This window comes from Microtus oregoni, unplaced genomic scaffold, assembly GCF_018167655.1.
Source record: "Microtus oregoni isolate MIOR12 unplaced genomic scaffold, Mior012 000067F_ref0000223, whole genome shotgun sequence".
NCBI classification, from domain to species: Eukaryota; Metazoa; Chordata; class Mammalia; order Rodentia; family Cricetidae; genus Microtus; species Microtus oregoni.
In genome coordinates, this window is record NW_024543974.1 from 1766258 (window position 1) to 1781461 (window position 15204).

The following is a 15204-nucleotide window of genomic DNA, read 5'->3' on the forward strand; positions in this document are numbered from 1 at the left end:
GCCAGGAGCAGATGAGTCTCATTGTCATGAAAAGTCCTAACTTCTTAAAACATTTTAAGTGCCAAATTCTATAGTCTTTGAAAGGTTTGAAAAATACCTATCCGTCTGAAATGTATCTCTGTACATCTATAAAATCTAAATAACATGACTACAAGCTTGACTATTGTAGATGATTCTCTATTAACCTATATTTCTACACATTACATTTTTAAATGAGCTGCACAAACACACTATTTTAATCAAGATCAGAAATAGATATTCACAGTATAATAGAATTGACTTTAAATTTGTATTGATAAGCCAAGATCCATACCAATGCCAAGTATTGCTCTCTATTATCATATTCCCCTTTAAGTGTAAACAAAATTTATAAAAAATATTTGGGAATTTGGATGTAGTTCTCTCCCAAAAAAACCACACAGAAACTCTATTAATTAAATCACTACTTGGCCAATTACTTAAGCGTATTGCTAACTAGCTCTTACATCTAGAATTAACCTATCTCCATTATTTTAAATTTTACCACGAGGCTCGTGGCCTACCAGCAAGGTTCCAGCATTTGTCTCTGACAGTGACTCCATGGGTTCTCTGTGACTCTGCTTCCTTTCTCCCAGCATTCAGTTTTGTTTTCCCCACATCGCTTTACTCTACCTCATCACAGGCCTAAGACATTTTCTTTATTAACCAATGGTATTCACAGCATACAGAGGAGAATCCCATCCCACATCAATGAGGACTCTGTAGCCAACAAGATTTATCATGTCTCATCCATTCTCAGAACTGTTCCCATGTCAAGGGATCAGCAATATGTCATCTGTCTTGTAGTTTTCCTTGGTTTCTTTCTTTATGTCCATAGCCAAGAATTTCAGGAGGTCTCTCCCAGTCACATCTGATCTTATTAATTTTAAAGGAATCCATAACTTTTAGTTCCCTTTGGAAACAAAGTTACAACCCTTTTCTAAGACAACACATTTTCTGCTTCCATTCTAAAGTTAAGACAACCTTAAAATATAAAGGCTTGTTTAATTAAGCAGCTTTTTCCATAATCCAATGTCACTCAGTGACTGTTGTGTTTTGTTCCTTAGCATTTAAAAATTAAAGTTAATAAAGTATTATATAGGTTCCAAATATCTTGTATTATATTTCCCATCTTTATGTGGCTTGTTGATTTTATATTACTTTACTCTCTCTTAGAAGACTTTATTATTTTTAAATTATTTTTTTCTATGACTCTATATATCCATTTTCTTTTCTTTCTTCAGCACCTAAGTACATTTTCAAGCATACTGTACCTGTTAAGTTTTCTCAGTCTGGACTTGGCTTTCTACATGCCATGGATCTAGGAAATCTTAGCAAAAGTGTTACAAAGCCATTCTGTGCATCTGCAATCTCCTTTTGTGGCTCTGCTTAGCAATTGGCACTGATTGCTGGCTCCAACCTCCTTGGGTCCATGAGAACAGAGCCTTATGCCTACAGGCACTGTCTGGGCCACATTTATCCATCCCAGCTCTGGGAAATTTCTTACCCTGTACTGCAGCAGGTGCTTCTATCTAGTCTCCTGCTGGGTAGCATGCCAGCTATTCACAGGCCCTACACTTGGATATACATGCCTCTATGTTGCATGTCAGTTGTAGTTGAACTTTGTTTGGACCGTGAGTTCCCAACTAATGACACAGAGACCTCTTATTAACTATAAAAGCTTGGCTTTAGCATAGGCTTGTTCCCAACTAGCTCTTACAAATTAAATTAACCTGTTATATTAATCTATATTCGGCCATGTGGCTTATTACCTCTCATTAGAATGAAACATCCCACTTCCTCTGCCTCTTACGGGTAAAAAGCCCTGCCTCTCAGATCCCCTCCCCCGTGTCCCCCCCTCTAGAAGTCCCACCCATCTTCTCCTGCCTATATATTGACCATTTATTAAACCAATAAGAAGGTGCCTTAGGCAGGTGATATAAAACAGAGACACATCTTCACAGTGTACACAAAGATCATCCCACAACACTTATATACCTAATTTAAATAATTCCAAAAGATGTATACTATGTTTAGGTGAGCATCATTCCAGTGATTCAGAGATAGTTCAACATACGTAACTCAGTAAATGTAATCATGTAATCTACCACTTAAATAAACTAAAGGACAGAAACAATATGATCATATTATTAGATTCAGAAAAAGCCTTTGACAAAAATCCAACATCCATCATGATAAAAGTCCTAAAGAGACTATGGATACAGGAGATGTATCTCAACACAGGATAGACATACAGGAAGCCCTCATCCAACATCATCATAATGGTAGAAAATATCAAATAATTTTCACTAAAACAATAGTGCTCACATTCCTTACTCCTGTTCAACATTGCTAGAGCAATAAGACAAGTGAAGGCGATTAAGGAAAAATGAGAAATTAAAATGGGAAATTCAAAGTATCTTTATTTTCAGATGATTTAGTTTTATATGTAAAATCCCTAAAGACTCCACCAGAAAACTCTTATGACTGAGAAAAAAATTCAGCAAAATAGTTGGATACAAAATTAGCAAACATTTTCTTCAGCAGCTGTCAATTCTTGGCCTTTAATGTGTAAGGATAGCTTTGAGATCATAGATTTGTTCTGTTCTTTCCTTAGAAGTAGTATTATATATACTATAGAGATTTCTGTTATCTTCTATATTTACCATTTATTCTATAATAATTTTTAACTCTTTATTATTTTTAATTTAATTTTATTGCCATTTTCTCAAGCCTATTTTCTGTGTCTCTCATCATTTTCAACAATTCCTATTCAGTTTCATTTTTGTGGTATCTTCTTCAATCACTTATATACCTTACCTTTGGAGACAGGGTCTCTAATGGATGAGGGGTTTACCAATTTGGCTATATTTACTGGCCAGTAAGGTCTAATAATCTCCTTTCTCTATCTCTTCAGTGCTGGGATTACAGATACTTGATTCTCTGGCTTTTTACATGGATTTTGGAGATAAAACTCAGGTCTTCATGTTTACATAGCAGCTAGTTCACTAACTGAGCCATCCCCCAGCCTGAATTGTCTTACATTTATTTCATGATTGTTTGTAACTTGTTTTCAGGCATTGCATGTTTCTCTTGTGTATTCTCCAACAATCTTTATTGCTCATATTCCTTCCTCTTGCAGCACATTTTGAATCAGTTATTACTTTAAGTTGCAATAGAGCAATTCTTTACTACCTATTACGTGTGGAAACATCCTTTTAGGAAGTGACTCAGAGAATGATTAGGACAAGGGTGAGCACTTGAAAGTTAATTGTAGTCATTATAATTTGAACATCATTTTCTGTCTATACAAATTCTCCTAGGTAGTACTACTTGTAATATTTCTGCTAAGTAGCAATTTTCCTCTTGCTCACTGAAAAGTTCTCCCCCCCTCTCTCTCTATACACACACACACGTGTGTGTGTGTGTGTGTGTCTCTGTGTGTGTGTACCCCCGTGTGTGTACCCCCGTGTGCCCATTTGGGACTATACCCTTAATTTTCCATTCTTTGTGATTAAGTAGTGATCAAACTTAATACTAGGCCGGACGGTGGTGGTGCACTCCTTTAATCCCAGCACTTGCGAGGCAGGGGCAGGAGGATCTCTGTGAGTTCTAGGCCAGCCTGGTTTACAAGAACTAGTTTCAGGACAGGCTCCAAAACTACAGAGAAACCCTGTCTCAAAAAAAAAAAAACCTTAATCCTAGGATATTATTACTACCAATATTAAACTGATTATATATAAAGTTAAGGGTAACTTGTTTCTCCTCATGGGCTATAATAGCCACTTGTTGAAATTCTATTTTTGGCCAGAACCCTAAAGCAACAGATATTTTAAATGTCTTCACCTCCCTGATTTTCAAGGTGTTTTGGTATCAAGGTTATAAAATTCCAGTTTTTATAATAGATGAAGCTCGTGATTATAACTCTGTGGTAAAATGTTTGCTCATCTTGGACATCAAGGTCCTAAGTTTGAAGTTCAGCTCTACAAAAAGAAAAATAAAATGAAACAAATCTCAAAAAGGTTTTATTGTTTTTGATTGGTTCCAAGTCTGATAAGCAAAACTTTCCAGAATGTACTGTAAAATAGGTATTTTCAGAGAAATTCAATTCAGGAACTGATATAGTTTAAGTTCACTAAGGAGAAATTATGCAAAATTGACCTCTAATAAATGTTTAATGAACTGATAGAACAGGAAATGTTGTAGAGTTTATCAAGATACCTTATTAAATTTAAAAGTAATTTTATTTTTATCTTATGTGTGTAACTGTTTTGCCTTTATGTATGTAAGTATACTAATGCATGCAGTACTCCCCAGAGACCAGGAGAGATCCCCTGTGATCACATCTCCTGTGATTAGAATTGTGAGCTATATTTTGGGTGCTGAGACTTGAACATATGTTTTCTTCAAGAAAATCAAGTTGTCTGAACTGCTGAGCCATTGCCTCAGCTTCATTGATTAACTTTTTATTACATTCTATAAAACACTTTAAGTAGTATGTTTTAACTGATATAACTGGTTGACCGACTGAAGTCAAATATAATTCATCAATGAACTGATATTGATCTAACCTAAACAGAGACTCCTGGGATAAACCTCAATATGTTGTCCATTGAAACTCAAATGTAGACATACAAGGTAGGAGATTCAAATACATATGGTTGTTAAGAGATGGTTAACTTTTGAAATAATCAGAAGAATGTATGAAGTTTGAAAGGTCAGGCTAAAATTAAGACACTACAAGCAAAGGTAAATTCAATTCTAAGAATTAGTTCTAGCACATGGAAGTTTAAAAAATTGGTTCTGAGTTAAAATGCATACACACACACACACACACACACACACACACACACCACACGCTCCTGGCCTTTTTCCGGGATTGGAATATTGTTGTGTTGCCCAGGCTGACATTAAGCTACTTACTCAAATCTCCAAAGTAGGTAGAATTTCTGGCATGTATCATTAACTCAGTTTTGCAATCTCCCTTTAAATTACCATTAATTCCTCTCGGTCCATAGTTATACCTTCATTGACCCTTTGTGATCACAATTCTTCCCTGAACTTTGGTTGTTCAGATCTTTTCAGAGTTTGTTTTCTCTTATTCAGCTCTTGGATCACCTTCTTAAAGACCCTTTTTTTTCTAGCTACACTGCACTGATCCATCTTATGTGCTTCAACTCTAGTTGTGCTTATTTGATTACATTCCTACTACATGTTCCTTTCAGTAGAATGGGAACTTGAGGGCACAGACGTGTTTTAATGTTCACTGCAGCATCCCTAGCATGCACCAGAGAACTTGCCTTATAACAGACAATTTTGAAATATTTAGTAATTCAATAACATGAAGTCTTTCAAAATCTGATATCTCTATTTTTGTTTCTTCATTCAGGATAGTTATAATAATGTGTGATTACAGTCACTTATCAGCACCCATGAACTCCCTAGTCACTTTAGTACAAGGTAGATTTTTGTTTTTGTTTTTGCTGAAAAAAAAATGTAGCTATTGATAGGTTAGTGAAGGTTATGAGCTTTTATACTTCTTTTGGCCCCTATATAATTCTGTTGGTCCTTCAAACAGTATATAGGCCTTCTCTGTTTTAATATTCAGTTTTATTTCTTGTACGATTGAATTTAAATATTTTTCAAGATTTATTTTATTTTTGATCATGTGTGTGTTTGTGTTTATACACATATGTGTATGCTTCTGGTGAAGGCCTGCATTGCAGAGGGTGTTGGTTCCCCCGAAGCTGCTTGACGTGAGTTCTGGGCACTGAACTTGTGTCTTTTGCATGCATAGTTAGCCTTCTTAACCACTGAGCCATACCTTTAGCTTCTTAATTTGAATACATATATATATATATATATATGAAGGTTTTATTTATTTATTTTTTTATTTCATATAACAACCTCAGTTTTTCCTTCCTCCCTTCTCCTGTCCCTACCTCCCCCCATCCACTCCTCAGAAGGGGTAAGGCTTCCCTTGGGGAGTCAACAATGTCTGGCATGCCAAGTTGAGGTGGGACCAAACCCCTTCACCCCTGTATCAAGGCTGAGCATGGTATCCCATTATAGGGAATGGAATCCAAAGAGCCAGTTCATGTACCCGGAATGAGTCCTGGTCCCACTGCCAGGGATTCCCCCAAGAGATCAAACCACAGAACTGTCACCCACATTCAGAGGGCCTAGTTTGGTCCTATGCAGGTTCCCCCAGCTCTCAGTTCAGAGTCCTTAAGCTCCCATTAGCTCAGGTCAGCTGTCTCCGTGGTTTTCCCCATCATGATCTTGACCCCTGCCCTTGTTCATATGATTCCTCCTCCCTCTCTACTACTGAACTCGCTCAGTCCAGTGCTTGGCTGTGGATCACTGCATTTGTTTCCTTCCATCAGTTACTGGTGTAGGTTCTATGATGACAATTAGGGTAGGTACTAATCTGATTATAGGGGAAGGCCAGTTCAGGCATCTTCTCCACTATTGTTGGGAGTCTTATCTGGGGTCATCCTTATGGATTCCTGGGACTTTCCCTAGCACCTGGATTCTCTCTTCTCTCTAACCCTATAATGGCTCCCTCTATCAAGACATCTCTTTCATTGCTCTCTCTCTCTCTCTCTCTCTCTCTCTCTCTCTCTCTCTCTCTCTCTGTGTGTGTGTGTGTGTGTTCCTCCCCCAACTCAGTCATCTTGATCCCTTATGTACCCATTCTCTCTCTTCTATCCCCTCCCAGTTTACCAATGAGATCTTAAATATTTCTGCTTCCCGGGACCTTTAAAGTATGTCCCTCTTAGGGTCCTCCTTTTCACCCTAGCTTCTCTGGGGCTGTGGATTGTAGCCTGGTTATCCTTTGCTTTATTTCTATTCACTTATGCATGAGACCGTGTTTGTCTTTCTGGGTCTGGTTTACCTCACTCAGGATAAGTTTTTTCTAGTTCCATCCATTTGTCTGCAAATTTCATGATGCCATTGTTTTTTTCCACTGAATAATACTCCACTGTGTAAATTTACCACATTTTTTTTATCCATTCTTTGGTCGAGGGGCATTTAGGTTGTTCCCAGGTTCTGGTTATTACAAATAATGCTGCTATGAACATAGTGAGCACATGTCTTTGTGGTAGGATTGTATATCCTTTGGGAATATGCACAAGTGGTATTGCTGAGTCTTCAGGTAGGTTGATTCCCAGTTTTCTGAAAAACTGCTATACTGATTTTCAAAGTGGCTGTCCAAGTTTGCACTCCTACCAGCAGTGCAGGAGTGTTCCCCTTACTCCACCTCCTCTCCATAATAAGCTGTCATCAGTGTTTTTGATTTTAGCCATTTTGACGGGTATAAGATGGTTCCTCAGAGTTGGTTTGATTTATATTTTCCTGGTGGCTAAGGGTGTTCAGTAATTCCTTAAATTTTTTTTTTTGCCATTTGATTTTCTTCTGTTGACTCTTTCTTTTACTGTCATTCCAGGGAGTATGGAAACCTTCATATGAAGTTCACCTCAATATTTATCTTTTTCTCTTCTCCTCAAAACACTAGTAGTATCTGAATTTCTTTCATTTTTTTTCCTTCTAATCTGTAACTTGAACCTGGATATATATAGTTTAGATAACTCCCATTCTTTGAGGAAGCTGGCCTTCCATCTGCATATTCTTTCCTTTCTATAGGCTTAACTGATCCCTATAAGTTGATTTGCCTTCCTCTTTCAATTTTTACCTCATTTTATGAAACAGAATCTCTCACTGGCCCTCCCTAGGCATTACCAATTCAACTGGACTGTCTGGCCAGCAAGCCCTAGGGACTGCCCTGCCTGTCCTCCCAGCACTAGGATTTCAATCTCATTTGTGAACATGGATGTTAGCAGGGTTAACTCTGGTCTCAATGAACTATTTCCCCATCCCCAAATTGTCTTTTTTTCTGACTTTGCTGAGATTAAGGTCTTTCATTCATTTTATAATTTTTCATATTCATTTACAAATGTATTGTGTAAAGTAACTATCATAAGCAACATAGTATATATAGTTAAAATTAGGTAGTCCAAACTGCAGCAATATGATTCATTTAATTATTTAGATAAATGCAGATGTATGTCCTAGTTAAGTCACAATTTTAGGTTGCAGCCCAGCACTGAAGGACAGTAGGGGGACAAAATTCTGAAGCTGCCAGTCACATCCCATCCACAGTTAAGAGCAGAGACAAATGAATGCATGCATACCTACTGCTCAGTTCATTTAGGACCCAAGCTCAGAGAATGGTGTCCACCCACTTTTAGTGTGAGTGTTACCATATCAACTAACTCAACCAAGATAGTCACCCACAGATGGCCCAAGGAGTAACCTGATGTAGAAAAATCTCTCACTTAAGATTGTCTTCCCAAGCCAGATTGTGCCAAGTTGACAATTGAAATTAACTGTCACATACAGATATATGAAATTTAAATTATGGTAAAATGTTGTATTTTTGTTTTTTAGTAATGAAAATTTTTTTGATAATTTCATATATGTATACAATGCATTCTGATTACTCTCACCCTACTTGTTCCTATCTCCTTCCCGTCTAGATATTTTTAAACAATTAAGTGTGCAATTCAAGAATGATCAGCACAATTACAGTTAATCTCCAGAATACTTTTCATCTCCAAGACTTAGAATTCTCTCATTAAAAGGCAACTTCTCTGCATCCTGCTGTAGGCTGTAACATTCAATTTCATTTCATTTTTAGGCAATGTAGGTAGAAATATAGTAGTGATTAAATTATGTTATGTTGAAAATGATGAGAGAAACCATAAGGTAATTTTACTTTACTACTTAAATAATCTGTGATTAAATCACCTGCTGCTTCTCGTCACCTACAGAACATAAAGTGGATGTGGATGCAAAGAAAGTGTTGACCCAAGTGATTGTTTCAAAGACCTAGTCATAACCAGCTTATAAGATGACATCCAAAAGCTTTTTTAGCAAAGTCAGTGTAAAGTTTTCTTCACTTTCTTTCTAGCTTTTTGTTTTGCTTTGCTTGTTTTTTTTTTCTTTTGTCTAACCATGGGGAAAAATGGCTAAGCAAGTTAATAAGCAGGCAAAGAAATAAAGCACTATTTTATTTAATGGCAAAGGCATTTAGCAGTGGGACTCTATTCACACAATGACTTTGCTAATTATAAGTGAGCCTGGTGTAGTATTTAAAGTATTTAGAAGGTTCTTAGAAGGCATTGAGTTCTGCTTGTAACAATGCAGCTATAATCTTCCAACAAAGAAGAAAAGTATTGCTTTTCAAATGTCTTATTAGTCAGACTGTTTATTAACTTAAATGAATACCCCTTTATCTTGCACGCTCTCCCACCCCTCATTTCCCACACTCCCTGCCCCTGACTAAGAATACTGGTGTCAACATAGGCAGGCAGAGTGTGGTATACAAGGTCTTTCAATATTTGGCATTTTCTTTTTTCAATTAATTAATTTATATTTATTTTAATCCTGACCAAAGCCTCCCCTCCCCTATCTCCTCCCACTCCCTCTGCCCACCAACCCTCCTTATTCTTTCAGGGAAGGGCAGGTCTCCCATGAGCATCAGCAAAGCGTGGCATATCAAGATACCATAAGACCGAGTACATCCCCCTGTATTCAGGCTGGACAAGGCAATCCAGCATGAGGAACCGATTCCCATTAGCCAGGCTAGTCTTCTGTGTGGATTTTGCTCTGATGTCCCTGAACCCCCTGACTCCTACAATCTCTCCTTCCTGTCCTCAGCAGGATTCCTCTGAGCACAATGAGTGGCCAAGAGTCTTCCCCTTCACTGGAATAAAGGCTCTTTGCCTATAATAGAGTAGTCACAGGATAGCGCAAAGATCTGGCCTTTTCTTTCTGTGCCTTCAGTTCTTATACCGTGTTTGTTGTGCTCACTGTGATTCAGTTAACAGTTGTCATGCCCCAATAGTGGTCTGCACCTGTGCACTGGCCTTTGCTGCATTATCATTTGCTGACTCCTGCCTGCTCAACTTTTTTAAAAATGTATTTTACATACTAGCCACAGTTTACCCTTCCTCCTCTCCTCCAAGTCCCTCCCCCTTTGTTTTCACCTTCAAATCTACTCCTCCTCTGTTTTCTGTTCAGGAGAGGGAATACTTCCCATGGATATCGATGAAACATGGCATATCAAATTGCAGCAAGACTAAGCACCTCTCTATATACTAAGGTTGGCTAAGGTTACCCAGTATGAGGAGTAGGGTCCCAAAAGTCAGTAAAAGAGTCAGAGACAGCCCCTGTTCCCACTGTTAGGAGTCCCACAAGAGGACCATTTTTAATTTTTTTTCTTGTTCAATTGTTAATATTCATACTGGAAACCTCATAGCCTCCCTTGAATTGCCTTTTCCACACTTGCAGGTACACTGATAACACTTTACTCAAAACAGTTAGGACCCAGGTTACACATTATGACAATCATGTGTTCACAGCTCTCTTTGACAATAGGCTGTGAGTACCTAGGAGAAAGGGAATGAAGTATAACTTCTAACCTTCCTACTTCACTCTAAATAGCTATTGTATGTTTTGGCACTGTTTATATTCAATAAATGTACAAAGGCAATTATTTGGATCAGGAAGGTAAATGGTGCTGTGATCTAATGTCAGAAAGATAAAAATGAGAATTCTGGGGAAGTAAGAAAAAGAAGAAAGAAGCAACAGAAGAGGGCAGGAACAGAGAAACCTAGTAAGGAAACAGGTAAGGCACTGGGAGAGTGAGGAAGTTAATTCCAGCTTCTGAGAAGCATCAAGAGAGAGATTGAGGTGTCTGAAGAAGAACTGGAGGGAAGACGTTAGAAGAGTTTTTGCACCCTGGACTAGGCCACTGCCTTGGGCTGCAGTTATGAGCTAGCGAACTCCTTTGCTCTCCGTGCCATACAGCCACTCTATTCCAATCGGGACCTAAACACTGGCAGCCTCGATGTAGCACCAGAGTGGGGGGGGGAGGAGGGAGAACTTTTGACTGTGTTTTGGGGATAGCTTATGTTTGGGGGGGAGGAAAGCTTCCAAAGTGCAATGTCCTAGCAATCTTGCCACTGTCTTTACTTTCGCTATGTGTGAACAGGTCATTTCTTCAGCTCTGTGGGGAGGGTGTGGCTCCTACTAGCTGCCTGGTAAGAGTGGAAAACCTTTGTACACCCCCTCCTTTGCTAAGCACCTTTATAGTGCATGAAGGCAGCATGCTGTTGTGATCGTGCATGGAAATATTCCATAGTGTTTATTATTATCTTTAAGATGGAATGACTTTGCAGATTCACCAAGCTCTCTTCTTCACAGGAAGTGTGCCCCTTGATGGCCGCAGCCTTTTTGGAGTTTTTCCCTCGGGTAACCAAGAGTACCTTGTGCTAGAGAAAGCAGCATGGTGTGTCTATGGACAAAAGTCAGGAACTCAGATTGGTAGTATGTGTTCTGCCACTTAATCTGAGGCTTACTAACATATTAAGTGTGAATAATGTCACCTACTTCATAGGTTTATTGTGAAGGATGAAATCATGCAATATAGAAAATCTCACTCTTCCTTGCAATTCCCACTGCATTCTCTCTTCTGATCCTCTCAATAATCTGCCAGCTATTTTTACCTTCAGTTCACAAATGAAGAAACTGAAGCTCACAAAGGAGGAATGATTTATCCAAAGACACATAGCCAGATTTTTTCAGTTTTCTTTCTGTTGCTGTGATAAAACACTGGCTATAAACAACTAAGAAAAGGGTTGGTTTGGTTTATACTTCCAGGTCACAGTCCATCAGTGAATGGAGCTGGGGCAGGAACTCAAGCAAGAACTTGAAGCAGAAGCTATGAAGGAATGCTGCTTGCTGGCCAATCTGAAGGCCCATGCTTAGATAACATTCTTATATAGTCTAGTACCACCTGCCTAAAGAATAGTGATGCCCACAGTGATCTAGACCTATCTACATCAATGAACAATCAAAACAGGTCCCCACAGACATGCCCTAAAAAACAACCCTGATGCGGGCAATCCTTCGATTAAGGCTCCATTCTCAGGTGACTTAAGACTGTGCCAAGGTGACAACTGGGACTGACTAGGATAGTTAAAATGGTGCATTCTGGTTTTCTGTTTTCAAAATAGTATCCCTTTGTAGAAATCTACTACTTAGCAGGTTCATTAATGTCCTTCATGGCTCTTCCTCCCTGAAGTTCCCAAATGTACTTTGTATAATGAATTCATCATCTACTGTTTGTTTTGTTCTCCCCCTCCCCTCTCTTTTATGGCTCTAGAAGAAAACACCAGCAGCCCCAACAAAGAAAACAAGCACCACTTTCAACATCGTGGGAACCACCTATCCTATGAACCTGACCAAGGATGCTGAGTTCCCCACCATCTCCAAGGGTGCTGCTCCAAGTGCTTCTTCAACTCCAACAGTCGTTGCTTCGCCCAAGGCCACTTATGTGCAGGAGAGCCCTGCTGAGACCAAGACCTACAACAGTGTCAGCAAGGTTGACAAAATTTCCCGCATCATCTTTCCTGTGCTCTTTGCTATATTCAATCTTGTCTATTGGGCTACATATGTGAACCGGGAATCAGCTATCAAGGGCATGATCTGCAAACAGTAGATAATAGTGGTGGCACATTATACTCCATGAAGCATCCAAACACCCAAAACCTAGGGCTCCCTTCATGTGTTTCATGATTCTTCTTTTTAACCCTGTTCCAAGCTGAGTGTAATTGCTTTCTCAGTTCATATTATGAGCCTCAATGAAAATGTAACAACAGAAAAATGACTTGTCCTTTGAACATTGCTTGGATTGAGTCAAACACTGCCATTTGTCCAGTTGCTCATTTTAGTATGCCAGTCTTCCCCAGCTGAGGGCATTGCATGTGTTTAATGTTACTCTGCCCAATAATGAAGGAACAGGAGACTCTTACTTCTTCTAGTGGAAATCTTGGCTTTGTGGGGTTCAAGGTGTTGAGATCCCGGAACATATTAACTGAGTTGCATAGGATGATTATGACGCACTGTGGTGTTAGGCCCAGATATCCCATTTAATCTTATCAATCTGGCCCCTTTTATGCCTCCAGCAGGGCCTACTAGACATATGAACTGGTAGAATGGGAAGAAAGAATCCTATCAAACTTCTGATATGACCCCTAAATTAGCAATTAGTGGAAACAATTGAGGATAACCTGTGTCAAACATGTATAATAAAAAAGAGAACTAGCTGGATCATTCAAGCATTAAAAGTGAGCTCTACTCCAGTTTCAACAAGTCCCTCAGGAAAGTAACACCTTAATATAAGTCTTCTTCAGGAAAATTCCCTTGCCTAAGTAACACCGAGCTCATTATAGTCAGCGGAGTATTGCTTACTTTGGATCAATGGATGCCTGGAAACTCTTCTGGAAAAAAGAAGAAACATTTTGAAGTTAAATTAAAAATGTACACATACACACAAGATGATCGAGATTGAATGCCTATATAAAAATTAGTCAAAGATGGGGAACCTATGAAACTCAAGTCCCTGGCAAGGCAATTAGTCAAACAATAGATGGAATGTGATGGCTGGTAGTGGTTAAACACTGAAATCTGCCTCAAAAGAAATGGCCACAAGCAGGGGAAAGCCAACCTCTTACTTCCATATTGTACATATCGTGCTCCTCTTCCAGACACAGGCACTCTGCTTCCATTATGTCCAGGACTTCTTACCTACTTTGGATGCCGACTGCAATGAGGGGTGAATTGCAGATTCACACAAATATCTCTACTTATTTTGAGCCAGTTAAATTATTAACTTTATTACCGATTTTATAATGTATTAGAGGCCATTTGATCTCATTTTGTTCTTAAACATAAGCAAAAAGGACAGACATAAACACAATTTTTATAAGGTAGTCCCAGAAGTTTGAATAATTTGCCTGGACTTCTTATAAATGTCTTTAATAAATAAATATCCTACACCCATTCCCAAGGGCCAAAATGAAGGAATAACTGAGAAGCGAGGTTCATTCTTACCTTAGAATGAGCACAGCTACAGTAAGCCCTCTGGGTCATGAAGACAGTTTGACATTATAAAGGTCTTTAGGAAGGTAACAATGCATTACCCAAAACGATCACTTCTAGAAGTAATGACTTGAAGGAATGAGACTGTTTAATACAACAGCCCCAGCTACTTTGAATCTGAATAGCTCAACTAGTCCACAGTATCCAGAAGGTCCAAGGTAAAGCCATAAGTAGAATCTCTGCACACCCGCTGAACAAAGCTCCTAAGGGGTGTGTGGTTAGCTGCTGGTTGCCTTTTCGCCCATATTTCCCTTATCCCCTGCTTCCTTGCCATTGCTGGGATGATGCATGCCAGTCCCATTATGCTTAAGACTGTGTCTGTAGGTACATTTGTGACTAGAAGAGTATTGTCTTGTGGATGTGTAGGGATGGGAGGTGGGTGGGGGCTGTTAATGATCGTCTTAAGGAATTTAGAACGAAAGCTTGACCTTTGCCTCTCTGTAGAAATTGTGTTTCTAAATGCTTTGGTGCAATGTTTAGTGGCTGTTTATTAAACTCTTTATGAATTGTACTTGTGCTGGAATAATTTCATTCATTAGTCTTATACACAGTATTTACTACATTCTTGACTTTGATGCCCACTCTGGTACCCTAAACTTTCCACTTCTTAACACCACCAGAAAATAGTATCTCCGGAGCATGAGATCAGTTATAGTGATCTAGAATGGATCCTGTATGAAAACATAGCTTTGAATGACTCCTTACCCAACATGAAAGAAAAGAAAATGTATTTTCATTACAGTTCTGGATATGTTTCCCTTTCCAGCGAGTCTGTTTTCATTTGACAATATTACAAGTAAAGTGATAGAAAGCATCTGACTGGTTAAGCCATATTTTAAGGTATTAATGCCGCCTTTGTTTTTCATAGTGTTCTCAAAAATCTTAGAGGTAATCTCAAGAGATGTACTTGAGAAATTTACTTGGTCCCTGAAATGGGAAAAATATATTCTTCAGAGAGTGTTACACACACACACACACACACACACACACACACACACACACACACACACATTATTCTCCAAAATGAAAGAAGGGCTTAAGTGGTCTGACCACAGATACTCATTCAGCTGAATGGTCATGTGATAGAAGCTATTGCTACACTAATCCCTTTGTCCAGGTCCATGCATTTCAATCACCTCATAGTAATATGCAGAAATGCCAGAAGCAGCCATGTTT

General features: G+C 38.8%; 1 protein-coding gene across 1 annotated transcript in view; it reads left to right on the forward strand.

Annotated features, from left to right (window-relative positions):
* The window catches only part of LOC121440443 (gamma-aminobutyric acid receptor subunit alpha-3-like), a 160482-nt gene extending 147210 nt beyond the window's left edge, over positions 1-13272 (forward strand). The window contains exon 10 of the mRNA XM_041641194.1: positions 12251-13272. Coding sequence (XP_041497128.1) covers positions 12251-12586 — 336 coding nt within the window. The 3' untranslated portion in view covers positions 12587-13272. The remainder of the gene's footprint in view (positions 1-12250) is intronic.
* Positions 13273-15204: the final 1932 nt, after the last annotated feature.